The sequence below is a fragment of the Astatotilapia calliptera genome, chromosome 12 (genome assembly GCF_964374335.1).
Source record: "Astatotilapia calliptera chromosome 12, fAstCal68.1, whole genome shotgun sequence".
In the NCBI taxonomy this organism is placed as follows: domain Eukaryota; kingdom Metazoa; phylum Chordata; class Actinopteri; order Cichliformes; family Cichlidae; genus Astatotilapia; species Astatotilapia calliptera.
The window spans coordinates 25807290-25833115 of record NC_137433.1 but is presented as its reverse complement, the minus strand read 5'-3'; the positions used below and the strand labels follow the sequence as shown (position 1 = coordinate 25833115).

At 41.8% G+C, this 25826-nt stretch overlaps 1 protein-coding gene and 1 long non-coding RNA gene across 3 annotated transcripts in view; one reads left to right on the top strand and one right to left on the bottom strand.

Annotated features, from left to right (window-relative positions):
- Positions 1-17112, top strand: part of ptch1 (patched 1) — a 48328-nt gene extending 31216 nt beyond the window's left edge. The window contains exons 15-24 of one of the 2 annotated variants that reach the window (XM_026186759.2): positions 64-373; positions 2024-2166; positions 7059-7242; positions 8947-9227; positions 11516-11653; positions 11833-11975; positions 15286-15385; positions 15497-15850; positions 15981-16509; positions 16623-17112. In XM_026186759.2, coding sequence (XP_026042544.2) covers positions 64-373; positions 2024-2166; positions 7059-7242; positions 8947-9227; positions 11516-11653; positions 11833-11975; positions 15286-15385; positions 15497-15850; positions 15981-16508 — 2181 coding nt within the window. In that variant the 3' untranslated portion in view covers position 16509; positions 16623-17112. Of the gene's footprint in view, positions 1-63; positions 374-2023; positions 2167-7058; positions 7243-8946; positions 9228-11515; positions 11654-11832; positions 11976-14775; positions 14812-15285; positions 15386-15496; positions 15851-15980; positions 16510-16622 lie in introns of those variants that run through there. The other variant, XR_013912703.1, reaches the window with a different exon arrangement.
- A 3747-nt stretch (positions 17113-20859) lies between these two features.
- On the bottom strand, positions 20860-21617 carry LOC145432226 (uncharacterized). Its single transcript, XR_013912505.1, has 2 exons — positions 21490-21617; positions 20860-21100 (listed from the first exon to the last, which is right to left on the bottom strand). It is a non-coding gene; the product is annotated as an uncharacterized LOC145432226 (long non-coding RNA).
- Between the last annotated feature and the right edge of the window lie 4209 nt (positions 21618-25826).

Here is a 25826-nt window from a genome sequence, read left to right as displayed (position 1 = left end):
GCAGATGTTTTAATTGGATATTTGTTTTTTGATAAAGCTGTCTCTTCATCCCTCTGATTCCAGGTGGTTGTGATTGTGCTGTTCCTCTGCCTGCTGGGAGTCAGTTTATACGGGACCACCCAAGTGAGGGACGGCCTGGAGCTGACAGATATTGTACCAAGGGAGACAAGCGAGTACGACTTTCTCGGCGCCCAGTTCAAGTTCTTCTCCTTCTACAACATGTATGTGGTAACACAGCGCGCCGATTATGCTCAAAACCAGCCACTGCTTCACCAGCTCCACCAGAGGTTCCACACCATTCGCTACGTGCTGAAGGAGGAAAATGGACAGCTGCCTCGCATGTGGCTTCATTACTTCAGGGACTGGCTGCAAGGTAAATCTAAGTAATTTTAAGCTTGACGTACACATGCCACCTCAACCCGACCTAAACAGTGAATAAAACCGAATATGTCAAATTTTTGTGGCTCAGCACTGAACACACCAATGACTGGAGGTGTCATATTTTGGGCTCTCCATAATCTTCTCATGAGCGTCAAAGTTCACCTGGTTTCAAGGATGACCAGAATTCATCGATTAAAAGTCAAGGTTACTGTGTCAGTCAGTAATTTTAAGGTAATAGGATAAAATGAAAAAATATCAAAGGTTAACTTCGATGTAAGATCTATAAGATTTTTAATTCTGTAACTCAGGAGCTAAACGGGAAATTGTGGTCATATTTCACATGTGGTTGGATACTGAGTTAGTGACACTAATCATTTGTGTCCACATCATAAATTCCTTTCGAATTTTCGGGTATGAAATGAGTGTGGACAGGTATGGACATAAACTGCACCTTCTGGTTGAGAATAAAATGGGTCAGATGTGGCATAATGGTGTAGAGCCAGTGTTAGTTCATTTGAAATTTTACCTTTGCTTATTTAACTTATTTAACTTTGCTATTCAGGATAGTTTAGGCATGGGAATAATTTACTTTCCCATGAAAGCATTTTGAGATCACAATTTTATTCCGTGTTTTGACATAAATCCGCAGAAAACAAGATGTTAGGCAGGAGTTCAGAAGTAGGAGGGACTGCATAAATGGACACTGACAGTAGCTGATTAAAATCACTTGTTTCTTCCATAAGTGGGATTGATGGCGAAGAGTATAGTGGGAGTCAATATTTTTCAACTTCATCTTGGGAAATGTACAATATTCAAAAACCTTTGGCAGCAAATATGTTGTCAGTGCAAATCGGCACATATTGAACCAGTACTGCCTGCTCTAGTGTTTTTGTTTGTTTTTCTAGATAAAAATTTAATATTTGACACGTAAGACATGGTACACAACGCTTTAAATTAATTTTGAAAGGAGTGATGGATGGATTTATTGTTTCATACAGAATTGCAAAGTATCAGTGAACAGTATTTTCTTTCATATGTCAGCCCAATCTATGAATGGCTTAATTCTCAGTGAGGAAATGTACTTAACGATAAAACACATCGTGAGAGTCTGTGTGTGTGTGTGTGTGTGTGTGTGTGTGTGTGAGCCGGCTGGGAACCACACAGGGAGTGTGTGTGGGTGAGAGAGAGAGAACTGTGTCTGATATTGCTCTCTGCAATGGTGGGACAAATTGGAGCCAGACAGGCCAAGGAACGAGACCCAAAACAACATCTCCCACAGACGGACCACAGCATGGGCCTTGGGGGAGAGCCGAGAAAAGAGGAGTGATACACATATGGATCAGAGAGTAGTATAGAAAAGAAGGCAGATGTTACTGATAAAGCCCCATAACGATCTCTTTGAATTAAAAGCAGCAGATTTTCTGTTTTTGAAGTCATGTTTAGTGGTTGAGAATGGAACTGAGTTATCATATTAAATCAATCAAGCCTATTATAGAGTTAGGGTTAGGTTAGGGTGTTGTGTTATTTACTGTGTTGGGTTATTGTTTGTTGTGTGTTGCAGTGGGAGAATGAAGATAACAAGGCATGTAACCTTTTTAAACATCCACATCTAACCAGTGTGTTTTGCTGTGGTTTCCTACAGGTCTCCAGCAGGCTTTTGACAAGGACTGGGAGGCTGGCCGCATCACCCACAACAATTATAGGAATGGCTCTGATGATGGCGTCCTAGCATATAAACTCTTGGTGCAGACAGGGCGCAGGGACAAGCCCATCAACTTCAACCTGGTACGTTTAGGATTTAAATTGAATTTATTAAAAGTGGATAAGCGATTCCTCTTGTCATTAACACGTAAAAGTTCATCCGTCCATCAAATGCATCAGATGTAAATTGAATGTGCTGCTATGGTGATGAAAGGGGATAATAATTCACAGAGATCATGAAAAAAGCTTCCTGGTCAATGCCCAGGTGCAAACTGTTGAAAGAAAACAAAGCTTTGATCTGAAACAAAGGCTTTAGATGGATGAACACACCTCGGTAAGCTTTTATTGTTGCGTTAGAGAAATCTCCTTCTCATTTGTCAGTTCTAATACTGGAAGTTAGCACTAGCCTGCGAGTGAATCGGTTCCTGATGAATGAAATCCTGGCTATCTGAGTGTCTATTGTCTGGCTATTTGACTGTCAATGGTACACTGCAATTCAAAAGATGTGTGGACATGTTGGGTTAGCAGCTTGATTTGCATTATATGAGGAAGTATGTGCAGATGTTATGTAAGCATAGACCATGCAGACTGTATTACATGGACTACAACTTGATAATAGCCTTGAGAGATGCTTCCACCACTTTCAAAGCTCTTTTGTGACGCTGTATGTGTATGCATATCTGTACATTTTGTTATGACTCTAGGGGAGCCACACCCAGCTTAAAACCATCTCTGACTATTCATATTTTTCTTTCTTTCTCTCTGTGTTCGTGTGATGACTTTACCGAGCTCAGGAATTTAAAGCTCTCACTGGAGCTGCAGCCTGACTCTGAAAAACCTATTAACTCTTCATTTAAACGATTTGTCAGTTTGCGTGTGGGGTTTTTGTGTGTGTGTGTGTGTGTGTGTGTGTGTGTGTGTGTGTGTGTGTGTGTGTGTGTGTGTGTGTGTGTGTGTGTGTGTGTGTGTGTGTGTGTGTGTGTGTGTGTATAGCAGGGCCTTGACAGTGAGCTGTTTCCCTTAAACATCAAGTCTTTCAGCTTGACACATCGTCAGTGCTTCCAGCCACGGTTTACAGTATGAGAGGCTGGGATGGCTGAAACTGGTGCAGAGAAACGCCTGCAAACCCCAAAGTGTCTATAAATAATTAATCTGGATTCTGTGGCTCTAAGTAGAAACCTGAATCTGATTCACTGAGAACTAAATTTTTAAAACATATTTGCATGTTTTTCTAATATAAACAATAGCGTCTGCTTCGTCAAACTACTTTCTGAGAGGAGCAGTTGAGGTTTACTGGTGTGGTATAGAAATGCTTGTCTGTTGCAGTTAATACATTCTAAGCCTTGAAGGACAAAGAGTGTGATAAACTAATGTCATTATTGCTTATATAGATAGCCCTATGAGCTGACACAAGGCTTCCAGGGTGACTCTGGTTTTGGTTGCATTTGTTTAGGTCTGAGATGCTAGTCCTATATCCACTGCACATAAAAGTAAAAATGTCTCCTCTTTACACATACTTAATTCCATAATCAGAACATGACTGTTTAGCTTCATCTCTGGTACTGAAGTAGTTCTCCATGAGCTTCTGAAAAGTTTGCACAGCCATTGGTGAAGCTGAAGTGCAAAATTAAGCCATAAAGTGAGTATACAACAAAGCATGTTATCTGAATCATGTGGTAAACTCCAGCTGAGCTGTTGAAACTGTCTCCTGCGTGCCACCGAATGAGTGTTTGATGTCCAGCAGTAACTCGAGTGTAGCGACTTGAGCACCTTGGGTCTCGGAAGGAGGTCGAGACAGGAACTTATTGAGGAAGATTAAATCAGGTCTCTTGTATGTCAGTGGAAAGATACCAACCTGATAATGTGAAAGTCTGGGGGAGAAACAGGAGGAAATGAGGGGAAAGATTGCATTTGTGGAGCTGGGTAAATGTTCTCAGCTTCAACAGGGCATTGAATGCTTTTCTTAGTTTAGTATCACCTCCAAAAAACAACATATGTGGATGCATGGCTGCATTCTTTGGCAGGAAAACGCAAAAACAGAAGATAAGAAACTGGAGAAATATAAAAACAAAATTCTTGGCCAGAATATCTGCAAACCTCAAACACAAAACAAGCCATGTCCGTTTCAACATCGAAATCATTTTCATCAAGGGTGATTAACTTTGACGCATAGCTCTTCTGTGTCTCCTGTTTATTTGTATTTAGAATTTGTGCAACTCTGTGTTCCAATCATACAGCTCTACAGATGTTTATTAAGGGTTGCCCACCTCTCCCCTTTGCTCTTATGGCTATTTGTTTATCCAAATAAACTCCATTGCAGCAGTTATCTAGCTGACAGGAAACAGGGCCAGTCCTGGTGTGCGGCCCCGTGACATCACTTCCTCTGCCTGTGAGAGAAGTGTACTTGCCGTGAGGCGTGGGGGCCGCCAGCAGAGCTGCCTGGGCTTCCCGTGACAGCTTGAAGACATACAGTTGTTGAGTATCCTGCTGTTAAATTCGATCCAGATCCACTGGAATCTAGCTGTCTCTCTCTCCTGCTCACAAACTCCAGCTCGCACCACCACTCGCTCTCTCCCTCTCACTCCCTCTGTCTTTTCCTCCCTCCCTTTCTCTTCCTTTTCTCCACTGCTCTGTCCTCTTTCATTGAGGGAGCTAGAAACAAGTGGTTTCTTTTAGACAGCTCTGTGTGTGCATTTGTATGTTTTGAATGTGTGTTTCTCCTTTTTCTTTGTGCGTGTACTGGTTGAGCAGTAGCTTCCTTTTTGTTCCTTAAAATGAGGACCAGATCTTCAACATCCCTGGTAAATTGCATAGCTAGATGTTTTATTTTGATATGCCACTCTTTGGATCTGTGCAGAGGTGTTCTGCTTTTGATTTGTCCCTACTCTGTGCTGGTGACCATTTGTTCCCTATATGTGTGGCTTAAAGCTATTTGCATCGCAATTAAAAAATCTGTGGCGTGCGAGATAAGTCCTAAGAAAGGCCATGCTAACATTATCAAGAGCTCTTTTCTTCGTAGGGCAGGTCCATCTGTGGCGCCAGGCATTCTGGGTACCCACAGGGGTCAGGAGAACCAAGTGTGAGGAACATTTGTACAGATGTTGTGTTATTTTTATAGCTCTACTCCATTTGCTGGGTGGCATTTCCTTCAGTGTTAACAACCAGGTTAACTGCACACAGACGCGCTCAGGGACTCCAGCCAATTTTTTTATTGTTAGGTTACTCAAGCAATTTTTCTCTCCCAACCCCCCACCACAAAAAAACTACTCCTTTCTTGTACCTAACCCCACGAGTCTAGCTTTAACCCCCAGAACGCTCCCTGCCTCTGTGAAAGAGGGATTTATGGTTCCTAGAAGGGAGAATGGCAGAGTGGTGCGCAGTAATGGTTTTACCTCTCAGGAGGTAGCAATGCTAGACTACACTCCTGTTTCCACATGGGAGGGCAAAACTAACAGCCCTTAGTGAGACAGTCATTCGCGTCTACCTACTGACTTTTGCCGTCAAGGCAAATGACGCTGAATAAAAGAGTGCAATAAGGCAGAATCACAGACTCACACGCTCACAAAGATAAACAAAGTGCCTCAGAGAGTTTATCCTAAAGAAATCCAAGTGGAGTGACAACTCCACTTGGATTTCCTTTTGACAGTTTGATGTGATGTAATTACTTGTACCATTTTCGCCTGGATGCACAGACAAAAGGTACAATACAATGGTGCAATGATGTTTAGCCCAGGATGCTAAAATATAATATCATGCTTATGTTAACACAGTAACTAAATAGCTATGTCGCTGAGGCAAACGGGTAATTAGCTTTTCAGTATTGTGGTAATAAAATATGAGAAAATTACAATTTGAACCTGATAGCGCTGTATAAAACATAAACGTATTATTCAAATTCTACTGAGGGAAATGTCAATCTTTGTATTTTTATGTCCTGAGTCCGAATCGAATCCTTTCATGTTCTTCCTCTATCTGTGTGAGTTCTCTCCGGCTACTCCCACACTACCTGCTTCCTTCCCCCATGGATGGATGGATGGCTGATCCAGTAGCTCATAAAGTCACACAGATTCAGTATTTGAATGAATGAGCCTTGACTATGTTTCTGAGATATTTAGCCTGGACCAAAGTGGTGGACCACCTTACCAAAGTCAACAATGCATTCATTGCACTTATTCTCCTAACAAGACCAATTAGAAAGAAAAATACTTTTATGTTTTTGTTCACCTGAAAGTGCCCAACTCCAGAAACTCAAAACACAACCTGCACAGCTCTAAAATAACCAGAATGCCTGTTTAAAGCTTCCTTGCTCAGATTGCTTGGTTCTACAGGCAGCAGCAACAGTTACTTCTTGACAGGAGAGCGTTGCAAGGCTTCCTTTAGAAATTTATTCAGAGTGGTCAGGACGTTGGGTCTGAGGTTGGCCAGCCAATATCTACTATATGTAAAGGGAGAAGCTGATTCAACATTTTCCATGTTTTAATGTGGCATGATAATTCTGGGAAGCTGTGATCAGAAGTACGGGAATGTTCAGAAAGGCAACCAGTGTCTGACTTGTTGGTTTTTCTTTGGTTGGAAAGAGAGAGGGGCTAATATTTGACTCATATTTTGAAAGCTGCTCCGTTCTCTTGCGCTCATGCGTGTGTATAAATAAGCATTTCTGTGGTCAGCTCACCTGTAGAATGTTATGGTTAAACATCCCTTATTTCTACAATACCTTCATTTCCAGCGTGTACTTAACAGCCGCAAGCACTTCAATTTTTTTCTACTTTTTTTCCCCCCTCAATTAAATTTTTTCCATTTTCTAATAATTCCATTTCAGTTCAAATTTTGACAGTTTGCTTGGGTGTAGTAGACAGACGAATGACATAATGCATTCGATGAATTATGTGTTTGAAAATTGTAATTTAAGAGGCTATACCAAAACCTATAAGTCTAATATTACAGTCATTAATTCATCTCGTTTGTGGGTTTTGTAGCTGACTCGCCAGAGGCTTGTGGATGCAGATGGGATCATCAATCCCGGAGCTTTTTACATCTACCTAACAGCTTGGGTCAGCAATGATCCTGTGGCCTATGCTGCCTCACAAGCTAACATTCGTCCACACCCTCCCGAGTGGCTCCACGACCATACCGACTCCATGCCCGAGACACGCCTCAGCAGTAAGTCTGCATGACCTATGTTCACATTATTTTACCGCTGAATACTGAGTAGTGCGACAGAATGGAAGAAATTTGAAATAATATTGCTTTTAGTTCCAACAAGTTCGGTAATCCAGCTCCACATTAATTTGAAATGTTACTGTAAGGTACGGCCAAACATACTGCATTTATTATCTGCTTACTGAAATTTTATGCCTAACTTTTGTGAGGTTTATGAGTCTCGGCTGCAACTTTTTCAGTTTCCATAAGGCAGCAGCTGCATGTAAGCAATGTTCACATCTTGTGGTTTGAGTTATTGGTCCTTTTTAGCTCTAAGTGAGGTATTAGACTTTACTGTACCACTGCAATATGTGTGCATTTGTGCATGACTGAGCTCACTCTGCTAACCCGAGGACCAAGACACAACTTGCTGTTATTCTTTTAATAGTGCCTGTGGTAAATGCTATAATCCTGACTACCATGGGGCTCTAGCATTACACACACATACACACATTATTAAAACTCAGCGACCCCAAAAACAGCACCCACCCTGTTCTCGTTTCCCTACCACACACACACACACACACACATAAAAAATATACTTACATTGTTATTTGACTCTAGCCTGTGATTTGGTGTAAGAAGGTGTTACAGGACAAGGAAGGGGGATGATTGGATAATTAAAAGAGAGAGACAGGGTTTGGGTTGGAAGCACAATTGGATAACAAACAGGAAGTCCTTGACAGCGGGGGAACGTGACTGGATAAACTGCATGAAGTGTTTGGCTGTGCGGGAGACCCCCGGAGCAGATCTATGTTTGCCAAAAGCTGCAGGTGTTCTAATCGAAATTTTATAGTTGAGACTATAATGGGCCATACCATGTTAGCAAGCTCTTCCATCTAACCCTACACTTACTATGAAATGAATACATTCAAAGCAACATTAGACAATACTACAACATGTTCTATAAGATAAAAAATAGGCAGTAGATTGGTCTAGTAGTCTGGTCTTTAGTAGTGATACTGCAAAGCTACTTCTAAATGTGGCAACTTCTAAATCTTTTGTAAGCACCTACTATGCCTCCATAGCATCGTGACAGGCAGATATATACGTGATCACACATTTATATTGTGCCTTACGTGGTGGTGCTAAGATTAGGGTGTGGTAATGGCAGTGATTCTGACATTGTAATTAGCTTGAATCATCGTTAGCTCTGACAGTCTGCTGTGTCTGGAACTGATAGGCCCTCATTAGCCAGGCTGGGCCACAGGCTGGCCAGGACTGAGTCAATGGAGGTCTGTTTCACTCTCCTCCGCCACCCCCACAGAACACACACACATGCAGATACGCACACATGCACATACGTCTGCAAACGTAGCTTCTCTTGGAACAGAGCTGCATTAGGAACGGAAAGCCTTGGTATTCGTGGTTTGGATATAGAGCCTCAATTATTTCTGCAGACACACGAAATGATCAGAATATAATGAGAATTAATCAGAATAGACAAATGTGATCTGCAGAAGCCACTGTTGATTTATCCGATTGCTTCGTCAATGTCTACAGTCTTGAAACGTTATCATCTGTGTGGTGTTTGCTTCCAAGGCCCCAAAGAGAATACTTCACCAGTTGCTTCATGGCATATGTCATATAATGAAAAATCTAAGTCGGGGGGGTACAGCTTTGCTAACAATTAAACCAACCTTCTCTGATTTTCTCACCATCCAGTCCCGGCTGCTGAGCCCATCGAATACGCACAGTTCCCCTTCTACCTCAACGGGCTCCGGGAGACGCCGCAGTTTGTGGAAGCCATCGAGAGCGTACGGGCCATCTGCAGCAACTACAGCCGACAAGGCTTGCCCTCCTACCCCAACGGCTACCCTTTCCTGTTCTGGGAACAGTATGTTAGTCTACGCCACTGGCTTCTGCTGTCCATCAGTGTGGTGCTCGCCTGCACCTTTCTCGTCTGTGCCCTTTTTCTGCTCAACCCTTGGACCGCTGGCATTATAGTAAGTGTTGGAGAAAACACACCACATGCACAGAGACAAATGCAGTAACTACAAATATGTGGTATGACAATGCCCAGGGAAACACGTAGCTCCATAGATTGCAGCAGATGTTCTGAGAGATAACTTTAGAGAAAGATACAAATGTGTCTGCTACTTACATAGAGAGAGAGAGAGATCTTAGCTTTCAATTATTTAAAAGTCAATTTCTTCCCTCTCTACATGTCATTTCCTGGTTTTTGCGTGTGGTCCAGAATGCATGTCAGGAGGAGAGAGTCGGAAAAGAGAAGGGGCTGGTGTGTGTTATCGTAGCCCCAGTCACCAGTGTTTATCTTGTGCTGTTTTGTTAGGACCAGTCTGTTTAGTCTAGTCCAATACTCCCAGACACAAATTCTGAAATAAATGGGAAGAGGACAAAAAGTTGCCCCAGCAACTGGCTCCCACTCTAAACCTATAAAATGTTTGATTTTATTTCCGTCTCTAACATTCATCCACTCTTGCTCCTCTCAGACAAGACGTTTCCAAGGATATTGGCAAACGTGTTCGCATACACAAGCCAGTTCTCAAAAACACTTTGAGCACTCTAGTGCATGTACATACTTGCACACACATACAGTATGAATGTTTAAACTCGCAGGTGATAATTCACACGGAAACACGTACAAAGAGTACTCTGGTTTTTCTCTCTAGTGGGTTGTATTTTACAACCGGCAGTGGCCAGGCCACCCGAACCTTGAAACAAGGGAGGAGGGGACTTCATGTTCATCCTCTTCAGGCCTTACTAGTAAGATCAAAACATCAGTTATAAGAGAGTTCTATCAAAGCCCAAAGCACAGGCAGCCATACAACATCAAACTCTCAAAGCCTTCAAGCCCTGAAATCCACCATGACCATGTAGACAGAGGCTTTGTGTAAATATCATGTCTTGTGTTTAGATTTATACAGTTAGTTTTTAATCCACTTGATTTTGACTCCTCTTAACACTTAAAATCTGAATGGGTCTCAGTACATTTAGAGCAGGGGTGCCCAATCCCAGTCCTCGAGATCTACTATCCTGCAGCTTTTAGATGCATCCCTACTCCAACACAGCTGAATCAAATGGTGTGATTACCTCTTTAGCATGCCATCAAGTTTGGCAAAGGCCTGATAACAAGCCATTCAGTTGATTCAGGTGTGTCAGAAGAAGGATGCGCCTAAAAGCTGCAGGACGGTAGCTCTCGAGGACTGGGATTGGGCACCCCTGATTTAGAGCAATCCTTTGTAATCTCAATCTGTGTTCCTGATTTATGTTTTATGTTATTTATAGAAAAAACATTGCTTAAAAGAAACAAAAAGGCAGGTGTATACAAGGTTTTACCTCACACAGAGAATTTTAGTAATAGTAAATGTAATATAATGCAAGAAAATGTGTTAAATCTAGTAACATCTTTTCCTCAAACTATTTTATTTTAATATACAGTATCTGCACACTTGTAATTAGATCACCCAAAATGCCCTTCAGAATAAAGTGGCAGACACACCACACAGTACAAATACCCTTTGTGGATGTGCACATACTCTGTGCTGGGTCACCTATAGGTGCACGTACACATAGTTACCTCCTCTGCCCACCTTAACCCTCTTCAAAGGATTTGGGCCCCGTGTAACCTGACACCTGTCAGCTGATAATAGCAGCTCCTGTAATGCTTTGCTCCGGAGTCTCCACAAACACACACATTTCACCCACATGTATGGTTACTGCTCAACACATTTATAAGGCAGATATACTCACACATATCACCCTCATGTGTTATTTCTCTGCCTCATCTGTCTTGTATGCAGTCAAATTTAAGGTCAAATGGAAGTTCACACAGTTAAAGCAGGGAATAATGATTTGTTCTTTCTATAATAAAACAGCATAAAGTAGAATAACTCCATTTGTGGTAATTAAACGCACTGTGCTCACAGACAAGTTTTACCTGTTTCACCTAGCAAATGTGCATTATAATTCTGAATTAGCTGGCATTTTCTTATCCCTTTTAAAGGTATTGTTTGTATCTTTTAAAGTCAAACATCGAAGAGAAAAAGACGATGTGTCCTGAAAAACCTACAGAAACCATTTGAATGGATATTGGATAAAATAAAACGGTTGCAAACACTGAATCGTGCAGGCTTTTTGTAACAACTGGCACTTTCTATGTGTAAAAATGTTTTAGAACTTTGAGTTTATTAACTACACAAGTGTAACTAAAGGTTCATGTAAATTGAACAACTACCCACATTTCTCACAGAAACTCTTGCTTTCTCTTCAGGTGTTGGTGCTTTCTCTCATGACTGTGGAGCTGTTTGGCTTCATGGGGCTGATGGAAATTAAGCTGAGTGCCGTCCCTGTTGTCATTCTCATCGCCTCTGTGGGCATTGGAGTGGAATTCACTGTCCATGTGGCCCTGGTAAGTTTAAAAATGAATTAGTGAATTTACTTACTTTCTAATCCTACATGCTGCTTGCTGGAATGGTGAGGTCTATTGCTGGATGGATTCAGGTCTCTCTGATGGTTGTGGAGAAAGTTAACCTTTTGAGAACAAGACATAAATTGTTTTTTGTTTTTTGTTTTTTCTATGTGTTGTAGGCATTCCTGACAGCCATAGGGGATCGTCACAAGCGGGCAGTGCTGGCACTGGAGCACATGTTTGCACCGGTGCTCGATGGCGCCTTTTCCACGTTTTTAGGCGTCCTGATGCTCGCAGGCTCTGAGTTTGACTTTATTGTCAGGTCAGTTACAAAATCAAACTCACAAGAAACTACTGCTTTAATTTGAACTTGAAACCATGCATATTTGCACATACAGAAGTTATCATATATATTTAAATAATGTTCTTAGACCATGCCTCAACCTGTATACCACACAGGAATCCACCTCAGACCCCGATCATGCATGACAGCTACTCACTTCTTCTTTTGCTTCTCCTCTTTAAATCTCATCCAATTTTCACTACCACTAGCAATTATTCATTATTATTTACTATTATTATTTATATTTTTCGTCTCTTTCTGGGGGATGATCTCCAGGAAACCTCACCAAAAATCTCTTTCCTTTTTTGTCTTTTCTTTTATCTACCTCTTCCTCCTCCTAATATTTGTCGTGCCTGACATTTTATGGGAAACCAGGGAAAGGGTTGAAAATTAAAGGTGAAAAATAGGTGGGGGGGAGTAGGCTGTAAGGGAGGTGACAGAGGGGAGCAAAGTGAAAGAGAGTGAGTGAGTGAGGGAGAGCAGGAAAGACCTCTGGCTTTTGTAATCTCCCTCAACTGGTTTAACTGCCCTCACTAGACATTTATAAGCAGGGAAAGGAGTAACAGAGTGGGGGGCAAGAGAGCAGTTGTACAAAGACAGGAGAAGTGGAAATTAAAACCGACACACTGCCGGAGCTCCGTGCAGGTGGCTGCTTTTGTGTTTGCACCTTCTTAAGCGTCAGACAGAGAGGTAGCGACCAGCTGCCGTTCAAGGGAGGAGTATGAATAATTCTGTATGTTCTCAACTCCTACAGTATTATGAGAAGTTTCCCCAGACTTTAGTGTGTAATTTAAACAACCTTATGTCTTTACATGGCCATATGTACACACATTCTTGGTTGCTGCCAGATGAGGTAGCTGTATGATTTGGCCTTCTTCTTTGAGAGCTAGAATCACTGAACTCCATGTGATCTGCAAGCGTTCATCTGTGCACACCCGCACAGTTACACAGTTCCCCCCTCGTATAGACACACCAACCTGCTCCCTGACCCTTTAATCATGGGGGTCAATGATGGTGCGCCTGCCAGTGAGAGAACACACAGATACACACTCAGAGAGACACATACAAACATACGCACACAAACTATAGAGGCCTATAGACCTTCTCTCCGCACCTCCAGTGGTGTGCTCTGGTTTCTGGGTCAGTCTCGGGCCTCCATTTAAAGGTTCTGCTGTTGTCTGAGCAAACAAAGCAGCGCCCCAAGACGGTGCAATAACAACAGGCCCAGCTCATATTTTTCTGCTTGCGCCGAAAGAAATGCTTCCCTGACTTTCCCCATCAGCCCTGTGAATGTTTTCACTCTAAACAGCCTGGCGGGGGCATGCAACCTGGTATGTGGGCTGGACGCGTGCACTCGTACATATGTGTGCACATGTTTCTTCAAAGGTGACGTGGCTTTTACTCCTGATGCTTTGTATGGAAATGCAAACCATAATTATGAAACTGTTATTTTAGCTCTAGGTAGCTATATTAAAAAAAAATCATCCTAGGACCGTAGTTGATCATTATCCAATTTAGGAAATGCAGTCCTTCTTTTGCTCCCTGCATAGACTATTTATCTCTATGCAACTAAATCCTGACTCGCTGTAATTAGTTAACAGAACTTTCAAGTTATTTCAAGTTAACTACAAAAATATGCTGCTCTTGTCTATAGATTGTGCCTCGCTGCCTCATCATTGCAGTATCAGAATTTCTACAAGTCACTTCATCCATCTTTTGGGTCGCTTTGCATTGGTTTTTGGGTTGTTGCTTTTTACTCGATCTTAGCATGTCTGTTACTTTCCAAGTAAACCAAATGGAAAGGGTGAGACTGTTTCACTGTAATTCGGTTTTCTAGAACTGTGCATGAAAGGCCACCCCTGCTGTGTAGACAGGGACCCTTGCTCCATACTTGTGGATAGTCTTTTCCACAGTGTCCCTTCATTCTCTACACGCACACATCAATAAAACACAACTGAAGGATTAGTTATGAATGTGCACTTAATCTGAGGCCCAGCTGCATGGCACATCTACACCTTTGTTAGATCCTATTTACACCCACCCGTGCACACACAAACAAAGAACATAGTCAAGAGTCAAGAAAAAGCCTTCATGGCGTGTCCCTGAATACCTGAGAGCTTCCAGCGGAAAACCAATGGGTGGCTGTGCGGGGTATGGGGTGGGCTTCCATAATGAAGGAAGCAGGGTTAGTGAGAGAGGGAGATTTAGAGTGGAGATTGGGGAGTCTTACCTGATACATTGGAGATTTAATTAGATGGAGTGGCTTGTGGAGTGGCCGGGAATTTCACAGGGGCTTAGCTGGAAGGAAGGGAGGGAAACAAGCGAGGAAGAGAGAGAGAGAGAAAGGAGAGTGAGAGAGGCCAGGGAGGGGTGGCGCTGAGGGTCCCCTTCTCTTCTTCCTAGACTAAATTGTTTAAATTCTATACCCTTCACTTCATTTATTTGCTTCTCGCTTTTCTTTTTCTTTTCTTTTTCTTTTTTTTTGGAGAGCTAGAGAGAGAGAGAGAGAGAGAGAGGCCCCTGTCCTCTTGTACCCCCCACCCCCCATGCCCCAATGTCACCCTCCCCACTTTTGCTCTCTTTTACCACTCCCCCTTCACATTCCTCACTGCTTTGTTTTCTCCTTGTTTGCTTATACACCACACACACCCAAGAGAGTACCCTCACCCCCCAATAACCCCCCACCCCCTGTCTTTTTTCCTTTCCCCCCGTGCCTTTGAATTAACCAGCTCTGGCTAATTATGTTTCCCCTTTCTTTTCTCTACATGGCTTCTTTAAGACTAACCCTCTTTGGCAGGACTTAGAAACGCACAAGGTACATTTATGTTTTGCTCCTCAAGACTGCAGTGCATGCCAGCCTGTCTGTGGGGGGTTTATATATATATGTGTGTGTGTGTGTGTGTGTGTGTGTGTGTGTGTGTGTGTGTGTGTGTGTGTGTGTGTGTGTGTGTGTGTGTGTGTGTGTTTTGGGAGTGGTGAGTGTCTTTGTGAAAGTATTATTTTGGGCATGTGTAATGGTTGATCTTGCACATGTCTCCCCACGTCTAAACCTCTGTGGTTTTGCGCAGGTATTTTCTTTGTTTCTTCAGCTTGCTTAATTTCACTTCTTGTGTGTCCTTGTTGGTATGAGTGACTTTGCTTAAATCTTTTATTTTTAATAAATGTTATTGTGTTGTGTGACGCAGAAGCCACAGGAAAGTGTTGTGTTTTACATGCATTTTTTGCTCATTGTGTTTATAGCTGATATTAAAGTTAATTTCCCTTTGTGAACTCTTTCTTTGTAATGCAGGTACTTCTTTGCAGTGTTAGCCATCCTAACAGTTCTTGGGGTACTGAATGGATTAGTCCTGCTCCCAGTATTACTATCATACTTTGGACCTTATCCAGAGGTAAGATCTTACAAAATGCAAATGCAAGAAAATCTAAATCAACCAGGACTAGTGACTTTTTTTAAAATTCAAAAGCCAAACTATAGACAACTCTCTGTACTCAACACTCAGGTATCACCAGTTGATGGTCGCAGCCGGTTACCAACCCCATCTCCAGAGGCCCCTCCTCATGTGGTCCACTTCTCAGTCCGTCCTCACCACACCACTGCAGCCACCACCACCTCTGGTGCAGTTTCAGACTCATCAGACTCAGAGTACAGCTCAAACACCACAGCATCTGGTATCAGCCAGGAGCTGCAAAATTCTAACCTGCACTCACACAGAGGACAAGCTCGAGCAGACGAGCAGCAGTACCACCTCCAGATCAGCAGGGGAAGAGCCAGGACAGAGGAGATGAGGAGGGGAGCATCAGGACATCGGCGCTCAGCTAGACAGCCTGACCCTCCAGCTTATACTGTGTCCTCGGTAAGAGAAATATGTCATATTGTGTCTCCTGCATGACTCTTTTGATTGCATATTTTCTCTTGCTTGTCACATTATGAAATGGAAAGATAATTTTGTTGTTGTTGTTGTTCCATATTTTGTCTTCTCTCAGGGTTGTGATCCTGGGATGCAGAATGGAACTACTCCAAACAGCAGCAGGGACCCCAAGAGCCAGGTGCACTGGCAGGGCCCGCCCCCAGCCCTGCCGCGCATGGACGCTTTTGAAACTGCTACTGAGGCTGGGGGCCATTATGGCTCACATAGCCATAGAGAACACTCAGCAGGCCACAGAAGCCGCTCTTCCCACAACCCACAACCTAGTCATCACCTCCCGCACCAACACCTCAACCCTACTCCATATGGCCAACCCATCACCACGGTGACAGCATCGGCCTCAGTCACCGTCGCAGTTCACCCACCCCCTTTGTCCAGCCAGACCCCTGCTTCCACTTACCCAGGATACGCTGCAGCAGACAGTTACTGCCAGTCAGGGACAGAGGGGCCAGAGCCTGCCTTCCAGGACCCACATGTGCCTCTCTACACCCACACAGGTACCAGGGGAGTCAAAGTAGAGTCCATGGAGCTCCAAGATTTGGAGTTTGAGGCAGCTGAGAGCAACAATGGCAGACGGGCTAGCTGAGGTGAGATCTTATCAAGTTGAGGAGCTTGACGTGTAGCACAACTGTCCTTTTTTTTTTAATAAATGTCTGTTTCATCATAAACCACTGACAGTATAATCTCCTTTGGTTTTCAGGTCTGGAGAATAGAAGTACTATGGCCAAAGATGGACTCTTCGGTATTACTGAGCAGCTGACCCAGTCTGGCCCAACCCAGCCCAGCATAGCCCAAGTTGGCTCACCACCAATGCTAAGCAGCGAGAAACTTGCCAGTGTTCCCATAATGGTGCTCATTCTTACTGTAACCCAGTGGACTATTGTCTTAGATATTTCTATCTATATTTAAAAGATGTATACATATGTAAATATGAACATAAAGTAGGTATAATTTTAGGAGCTGTACAACTCCTCATGTTAACAAACTGGGGCTGCCATATTATTTGTGGTGTGTACATGCATGTGTGTTTATGTTGGTGTGTGCGTGCGTGTGTTTGTGTGCGTGCAAGAGATAGATAGATCTCTGATTACTGTCGACCTATCTGTGGATCTGTGCCATTAGAAAACTTCATTTTGGCAAAAATCATCTGTCAGCATTCACTGCTGCTGCTGAGAATATTTTTTAAGTGATATACATTTATAACTCTATGCAAATCTCTCTTTAAACAAAAGAAGAGATCTATCTGTGTGTGTGTGTGTGTGTGTGTGTGTGTGTGTGTGTGTGTGTGTGTGTGTGTGTGTGTGTGTGTGTGTGTGTGTGTGTGTGTGTGTGTGATAGGAGTGTGTAGGGCTGTATAATGTGAAACAGCATCATAATTTTCTGGCTTACACATCAGATACATCCTCAGAACTGACTAACATTTAAACTCATTTAAAACATGAAGGAAAGTGTTAGAATCATCAAACAAAGCTATGGTACATATATATATATACATATATGTATATGTATATATATATATGTGTGTGTGTGTGTGTGTGTGTGTGTGTGTGTATTGTAAGAAGGTACGTTTGTAAAACTATTAATTTTATCACAAACCTGTGGTAGTTATGAAACATTTACTGTTTAACTTGACACGCTATGCGTGCTATTTAATATGAGCTGATATGAAGAATTTTAAAAGCTGTTTTTTAAATTTTGTTTAATTTTATCGCCTCGGCATTGGAACCTGTTTCTGCTCTCAGCTTTGTATCACTGTCTGTTAAGCTGGTTGTATTTTACTGTATGAGGTTATGTATTGTTTAACCCTAGCAGGCTCAAAACAGGTTCCGTCTTACATACTGACTTATGAGCAGTAAACCCACCTCAAAAACTCACTCTACCTTTACAGGGACATTCATGTTACTGATTCTGGAACAGGGTTAACACAGGGTGCTAACTCTGCACCCTAAGTGGTTGTGTCTAGTGGATAAGCTAAAAAATCAGACTGTATACTGTATGACCCGATTAACCAAGGCACTTGACTGCATTTAAACTTTATTCACAGGAAGTAAAGTAGCTCTTTCTGTCCATCCAGTAAGCTAAGCCCATGCAGCCTGCTAAGGGCTAAGCCCTATATGGCCTGACAATGCGCTCCATGTGTGTTACAATGTGCATGTGTGTATAATCGTTCGTGTATGTGTGCGGGTCCATCATCTTACTGCCTATGCTCAATTTAGTGACAGTAAAGAGAGCTGGTTCCAGTTTAGCAACAGCTGTCGCCACTGTCTTCATCTCACAAAACATCCACAGCTAAATGCCACGACACTAATTGGACGTCTCCCCTCAAAATGCTGCATTACACAGCACAGAGCCTCAGGGGTCAGAGTTTACACCGCCAGCCCCTCACTCCACCACCAATGGCCATTTTATATCTGCATGTGTACCCATAGACTCCCCATTCCCCTTTGGCACCCCGTGAGTACCCTCCTCAAAACCTTTACACTCATATCCTGTTAAACACTTGTAGCTTTTCCCAGAAATCTTTGCAGTTTTTCTCGTCCTGTTACATCAGCTGCTTGCATGAAATAGGTGGTTGTTCTCTTTGTTTTGTTTTTTATGTTTTTTGTTCTGTTTTCTCCCAGTGTCACATTGGCAGTAGCGGAGAGAATCATAGCTGGCAACTATTTTATTCATTTTAAATGTTTTTTGTTTGTTTTTCAGTCAATTGCGATATTTATATTTTTGTAATATAAAAAATGTTTGTTGTTTTTTTTTCTTTCATTATTGTTGTGATGTGGATAACAAATGCAGGGATTTTTATGTCTATTGAAAAAACACTATTACAGTTTAATGTTTTTACATTAATGGATTTTGATCTGTATAAAGTGCTTACTAATGTTAAATAGGAAAAAAAGAGTATATAACAATATTACACTACAGGTCTCATCATAGCTCTTAGAGGATTTTAAAAGGAAAAAAAAAATTGGTTCTTCCAGACTGCCTTTCTGGTCTTGCTTGGCGTGGATGTATGCTGTTTTCAGTTACAAAGATAAATGTATGCCATATAATTTATTTATATGAAAATTTATTTTTGTAGTGTACATAGTAGTTGTCAAGGTATTTGACAGAAGTATATTTTTAAAGAGTTTATATGTAATGATATACCATAACAGAAAAAAAGCCTTAAGGTGCACACTTTCATTGCTAACTGTCTTGTTAGACAACATTGACACCTCCCCTTCAGTATTATGTTCCGATCAGCTGTTTCTATGGGTTTGTCGAAAGCTAGTCATGAAAGTAGAAATTGTACTAGCTCCCTAAATATTAATGTTCAAACACTGATAGATTTCTAACAAATAAAAATATAACTTATTTGTCTTTTTGTTCATAACTTTAATAAATGGAACTTAAAACGTTTGCTTTGGTCTGATTGGTTGATTCTTCTCCAGATAAACATGATCTTCTTCCACCCCTCTCTCCTCCCTCTGACACGTCCTGCAGTTTTAAACTCTTGACATCTGGTCTGGAGGCCTGCAGCCCTTCCCCAGCAGCCCCAACCACCTCCACTCCGCTCCTCATTCTGCATGATTTTGATTGACAGCTTTATAGACTGCAAGGAAATTGGTTGTAGTTACAATACAGCTGGCCTGTTCGGAGTAATGAAAAAGGGCATGTGGCCTTAAGCTTGCTGCAGTGATGGTGAAAGAGTGCGAGCGCCTTGTCAACTGCATGGGTGGCAGCTATTTATTCTCATATTCGAAGGTTGTGAGAGAAAGTTTTAGCCACCCCGGAGGAAAGTGCTTCAATCAAAATACAAGTGTCCTTTCTGGTGTTCTTAACTACAAATACAAGAGCTATTTTCCTAAGCTGCAGTCTGAACCTGGACCTCAAGGAGGCTGAGGAACTCGCTGACCCTGGATCAGCAGTAAACGGTGGGCAGTAGGCATGTCATTATCTTTTAAAGCCAATAAAGGCACACAACTCTCCTGCATCCTGTCCAGCCAGTGCAAAGGGGCAGGCTGACAACTTACAAATGACAGGGTGCACTTGGAAAACTGGGTGGTAGCCTGTTGTGTATCGTGTTCTGAACTTTTCTAACTAGACTTGACTTTTTTACTTTGCTGCTTGATGAGAATTCAGAGCCGAGGTAATGTGGCACATGCAGATTGTGATGTGGCACTTAAAACAGTCAAATAGGTTTCAAGCTCTTATAGTCTCTCAAAAATCACAATTCAAACCATTAATGAAAAACAAGTTGCTGAAAGGTAAATCATCGTGGTTGTTTGTAGGTGACATGGTTCACTGAGTTCTAATGTTGTTAAAGTCGCTCGCACCAGCATTTCCCTCATCTGCTGGAGGACCCCAGGTCACCAAACCTGCACACCCACCTCCTCTGGCCCTGCCTTACCCTTTAGCCCCCCCTCACCTCTAAGCCCCTTCACAAACACATGTATGCGCACACACTAAGAGTTGCCCTCAGAGGTGGAATTGCACATATTCTGAAGAGTACTTCACCAAAGCTAATGAGCTCCAGGTTGTTAATGAATGACTGTTTCCTGTACCTGTCCTCTCAACAGAGAGAAAGGGAGGTTGTTTGGCCATGGCTCTCTGCCCAGGGTGGGCGACAATGGAACGGAAATGCCCCATACAATGATAGCTTTTACCTTTTTAAAGTTTTAAGCTGTTTTTTTGCCCCCTTTCCTTTCTCATCGCCACCCCACACTTGTGAGGAGAATTCCACAAAGAGGTTTATGGATTCTTCTGTTCCACTCCTTCTTTTCCAACCATCTGTCTCCCTCCTCCCTCTTTCCATCCCTCACTTGTTCCCTGAAAGGCTTGTCCATCATCACCTGCCAGCAGAGCTAAACCCTCTAAGTGTATGCTCTCCTTTACATGAATGATTGCTCTGTTGACATGACTGCATGGGACACACACACACAGAGCGAGATCCAGGGAAGCAGATTTGCACATTCTTTATTAAAAAGGGAGTTCAAGAATAAATCTGCAAGAAACATCACATAGTGTTGTGATTCAACTCCAGGTCCAGACGAATGGGAGTTTTACCTTTGAGGCCTCACAGACACCTTGAAAGGCATTTAACCGTCGACTTGTGTTTGCTTCTGTGTCCATGTGTCTAACAGCAATGATTAAGCACTGTTTGCCAAACTGACGTCAAGATCGCTGGAGGTTTGTGAATACCTGAGTCGAGAAAGAAAGGCATGCATCAGTTTCTACTGATCATTCATCAAATCAACATTAAACACTTTAAGATGGTGCCAGTTTGTTTCAAAAGGCATTTGAATGGCATTTTAAAAGGGGTTTTCAGTCATTCACTTAATTTTTTGTCATCAGTATTTTGATAATAAGATAATCCCCAGGCATAGGGTGCTAAATATGAGCTAGACGATCCTTAGCTTAGCTTAGCATTTAAGCTAGAAACAAGGAAGAATAGCTTCTTTTTTTCCATTTATCTGTAATTTATTAAAAGCATGCAAATATTTCTTTTATTTGCTTGCAATAAATTGTTTTTTAAGGGAAAATTATTTTTAAGGGAGATTTAGAAGCTCCACTGTCATTACAACACATACCTCTTCTGTGCGGATCTATTCTGTAGGAGCAACAAGGTGGGTGGTTTAGGGAAGGTTTTGCTAGAGTTCAGCTCCATTCTGGGACCTGTTTTACTTGGCTGACTGCTTTATCTCCTGCAGAGGAAGATAGCTGTTCTTTCTACAAGAGTAAGCCAGATGATTTTTTTAGGTCCAAGTCCCCAGTGCCCAGATTTACACAAGTGTTAAAGAGCAGTTCAGCAGGGCGGGCAGTTGGATAGTTTAAGAAACAGGTCCCTGTGAAATATCTGAGAAATATGCAATTCACAAATTTGAGAAAACAGTTTATCAGGATGCTAATTCTTAGTGGCTATCTGTGCTGGATTTCCTAATGTTGATAAAGTGAAAGCCCTTGATTCTTGAAAAAGTTGTTTTCAGAATTTAATCAATAGTAAAATCAGGTTTGACCTTTTAAGGATCCATTACCTGTTGTGGTTTATGGGTTTTGTCATTGTCATGGTTTTTGTTTTTTCTGTGTTTAATTAGAATCACAGAAAATGTTTTTGTTTGCCCCTTTTGTATTACGTTATATTTGCGCTAGTTCTGTAGAGTTTGGTACTTAAGTTTATTTTTCGAGCTTTTAGTCTTGGTTCTCTTTTAGTTCTAATTACTATTTATAATTTTAGAATTCTGTTAGTTATTTTTTCAGTTAACATTTCCTAATTTACTTTGGTAATCACACATCTTGGGTGTCTTGTAGTTTTACTTCTTCCTGTGACTGATTGTCCATGTTGCTAGCCTCCTGTGCCAAATTCCCCGATTGCCCTGACGTGTATAAAAAGTCCTGTCTTTGCTGCAGTTTTTGTCACATTGTGCCATGCATTCACTGTATTCCCGTGGCCTGTTCTTGCCTTTTTTTTTAGCTATTTTATTTAGATTACCCTTCGTTTGTTGTCTTTTCTGGACTGGAACTAATTTCTAGCTTTCTAATAAAACTTGCCTTTAGTTTATCTCTCTGAGTCCTCACTCTAAATTTGAGTTCTTTAACCTCACAAGCCATGATATTACCTGACTGACAGTCTGATAAGCAGGTTATGCTTATATAAATTTAGATTCGATTTTGCAAAAAAAAGAAGTGATGTGTCTCAACAACATTGGGTTGGATAGATTGCCATGATGCATGTGTATGCTGAACATGTGCCCCTTAGAATAATTACGAATGCAGCGACTCTCGAAATCCCTTTTATTAGAAATTCAAAAACTGATCAAATAAACATGTAGCGTATCATAGCATGGTGAAGATCATTGGTAAAATGCTATTCAGCACATGGTCTACACTGAAATCTGGGTGGCATGATGCTGCAGTGGTTTGCACTGTTACCTCACAGCAATAATGTGCTCAAACCTCATGGTTGGCGAGGACTTTTCCCTATAGAGTTTGCATTTTCTCTCCATGGGGTGCTGCAGCTTTCTTCCACAGTCCAAAACGCAAAACAGTTAATCAAAACAATTTCCAAAGTCTTGGGCATCACTACTTTTATTACCATCTGTATTAGGGCACAGATCCCTGCCTAATAAATCATCCACAATGTTTTCTCAGCCAATCTTCAACACTGTATTTATTTCTGATTGAATTTTCTGATTTCCCATGGGCCTCCCTGCCCAGTTCTTGGTTCAACATATGCCACCACATTCTTTTTTTTTTTAAAAATCCTGGAATAGCCCAGGAACACATTTTTCAAACAACATACTACAGCTTTCCAGGAATCATATGAGAAATGAGAGAAAGAAAGCTGGGGAGACAGAGTAGCAGAGACATCCAGGACAGCGAGGGAACCACATCCAGTCTTAAAAACAGCTGATATGATCCACTGTATTCACCCAGCAGCATTCAGAGGTTTCTGCTGCAAGATAGTCGCCTACAGAGCCAAAATTCAAAACCTTTATTTGATTAAGAAATGTATATGCCATTATTATTGTTATTGCTGGCTTATGGTTATTGGCTATTGTCTTCCCCAACTCAAATGCTGATCTCCTGATTTTTCGAACTCTCACAGCCTCATATTACTTCTGTAGATCCAGACCCCCCAGATCTATGGCCTGAAACAGATCGGTTAATTTGGAAATAGCCCGAAAAAAAGAAACTGAGGATTGGTAAAAGAAGCGTGTGAGCGAGAGAGAATCGAGTAAAAAGTGTAATCAAGTCAAGAGACTGGAAGTTAGGACAGATGGAAAATAGCAGGAGTAAAAGAGTGAAGGGAGGAGGGATGGAGGATGGTTGATGGTGGATGGGAGTAGCCGTATGAGAGTAATTATAATGACTGATGTTGTTTACTCCCATTTCCCTTCGCATCATTTATTCTGTGAGGTGGAAAACCCACCCACTCTTTCTTTGCGTTACAGACGAGCGCTACGGAGTGGTGCCAAGCCATGCCATAATTTCTTCTCTTCCGCTAATACTGGAAACATTTATTCTGCCCTCAGCTTCTCTTTTTCTCCTTCGCTAATATTCTGCTTCCATCTGACGTCTCTCGTTTTTCTCTTTGCTAAACTTTCCTTTGTCTCTATCCATCTCTTTCCCAGCTCCCTCTTTCCAGCCTTTTGTTTTCACTGCTGCTGTGTTGACACGGCTATGTGCGGCTGCTGCGAGCACATGCAAGATGTTAGCGTGATGCACGGCCGTTTACACTGCAGATGACAAACTGAGGTTGGATGCTGTCATCCTTTCTTCCTTTTGTTTAATGTAGTCCTGGTGGCATGCACGCACACACACCAGATGAGCACACACCACCCACCTCTTTGTTTAAACAATTCTGTTTGTCTTTGCCAGCCAGCGAACATGCAACAATGTATGGAAACAGATGTATCATCTGAAGATGAAGGAGGGGGGTCAGAAGAGGGAAAGAGCAACAGAAAGAAACCCACAACTAAACATTTTCATCTGTGTCTGGAAGAGTTGAGAAAAGACATGATATGCCAAAATGGAGCATATGATTTTCACATATATGCACCACTTTGTGTGAAGGCGGAGGACTTAAAGTTGTTTTTTTAAAAGATGGAAATAATACGACTACAAATTACTCAAAGTACAGTAAATCTGGGGAGGGTCTTTCCTTGGTGATGATGGTAAACACTTTGGAATTCGCTAATGATCACCCCATTCACAAAGAGAAGAAGAGAGGAGAGGAGAAATATTTTTCTCTTCCATGTGTGCTTATTGATTCTGGCACCATGACAGATGCTTAATGAGGAACAGGGCTGGAAGGAGGCTCTGAGGACCCCAGAGAAGGAGAGAGTCGGTCTGCAATATATATACAGATATGAGTGTGTGAATACGCGGAGATGAGCCCCCGAGTATTTGCACACCACAAGGTCATAACTTGTCTAACGATCGGTCTTTAAACGCTCCTTTTGTTCCTTTACAAAACTTAAAGAAGGCAGGATCCTGTCCTTCATCTATATGTCAAGTTTGTTAAGTCTACCTCAGTCTTTCAGTTATCTCAGCTAATGACAAAGATTAACAACTAGAATAGGGATGAAACAGATGAATAAAATACACATATAGATATAGATGATTAAAGAAAAACGATATGCTTTTAAAAAAGGATATTATGAATCCCAATTCAGTTTTGATTTCATCACATCCCTGCAAATGCAATGTTACATTTGATATATACCAAAATTTATATCTGTGAATTTTGTCTGAGTCGCCACTACATACAGAATAAAGACTTAGAAAAAGCATTTTTTAATATATCACAAATGTATTAAAATGCTCCAAAAGTCACAAACATAACTAAAGGTTACAGCTCTGTGACTTGAACTAATGTGGCTGAAACCTAGCAGGCCGCTAGCAGCTACGGCCACCTGTGTTGCCTGTTTCTGCTGTAAAAGTGGCTCCCATGTTAAATCGCCCATGTCTGCATCATTAAAATAAATCTTTAACTTTGATTAATCATTCATCTGGATACCGGATTTTGAGAAGTAGACACTTTGACTGACATGGGCTGAAACAGGTAGCTGTGCCAAGTAGCTGTCTGCTAAGTTTCGCCTCTGCTAAATGTGCTTTATGCTGTGTTTATGTGGCACAAGACATTCGCACTTCAGTTAATGTGAGTGATTAGTAAAATCAGCTAATAAACCAAACTTGCTTGCATTAGCCAATAACGTGTGCACCACTTTCTCGTCCAAGTATGGTTCCTTCTAGCTTAAAAAACCCCCCCACAACATTGTAAAACACTAAAACAGAGACTTAAAAATGTAGTGAGTACAAAACCGATGAATAATATCATGGTGGCTTTATTCCTCTTTGATACAATATGTGTGAATGATTAGCTTTCGTGGTCATTCTCAAAGCACCATTCTGTTGAACTGCAGCG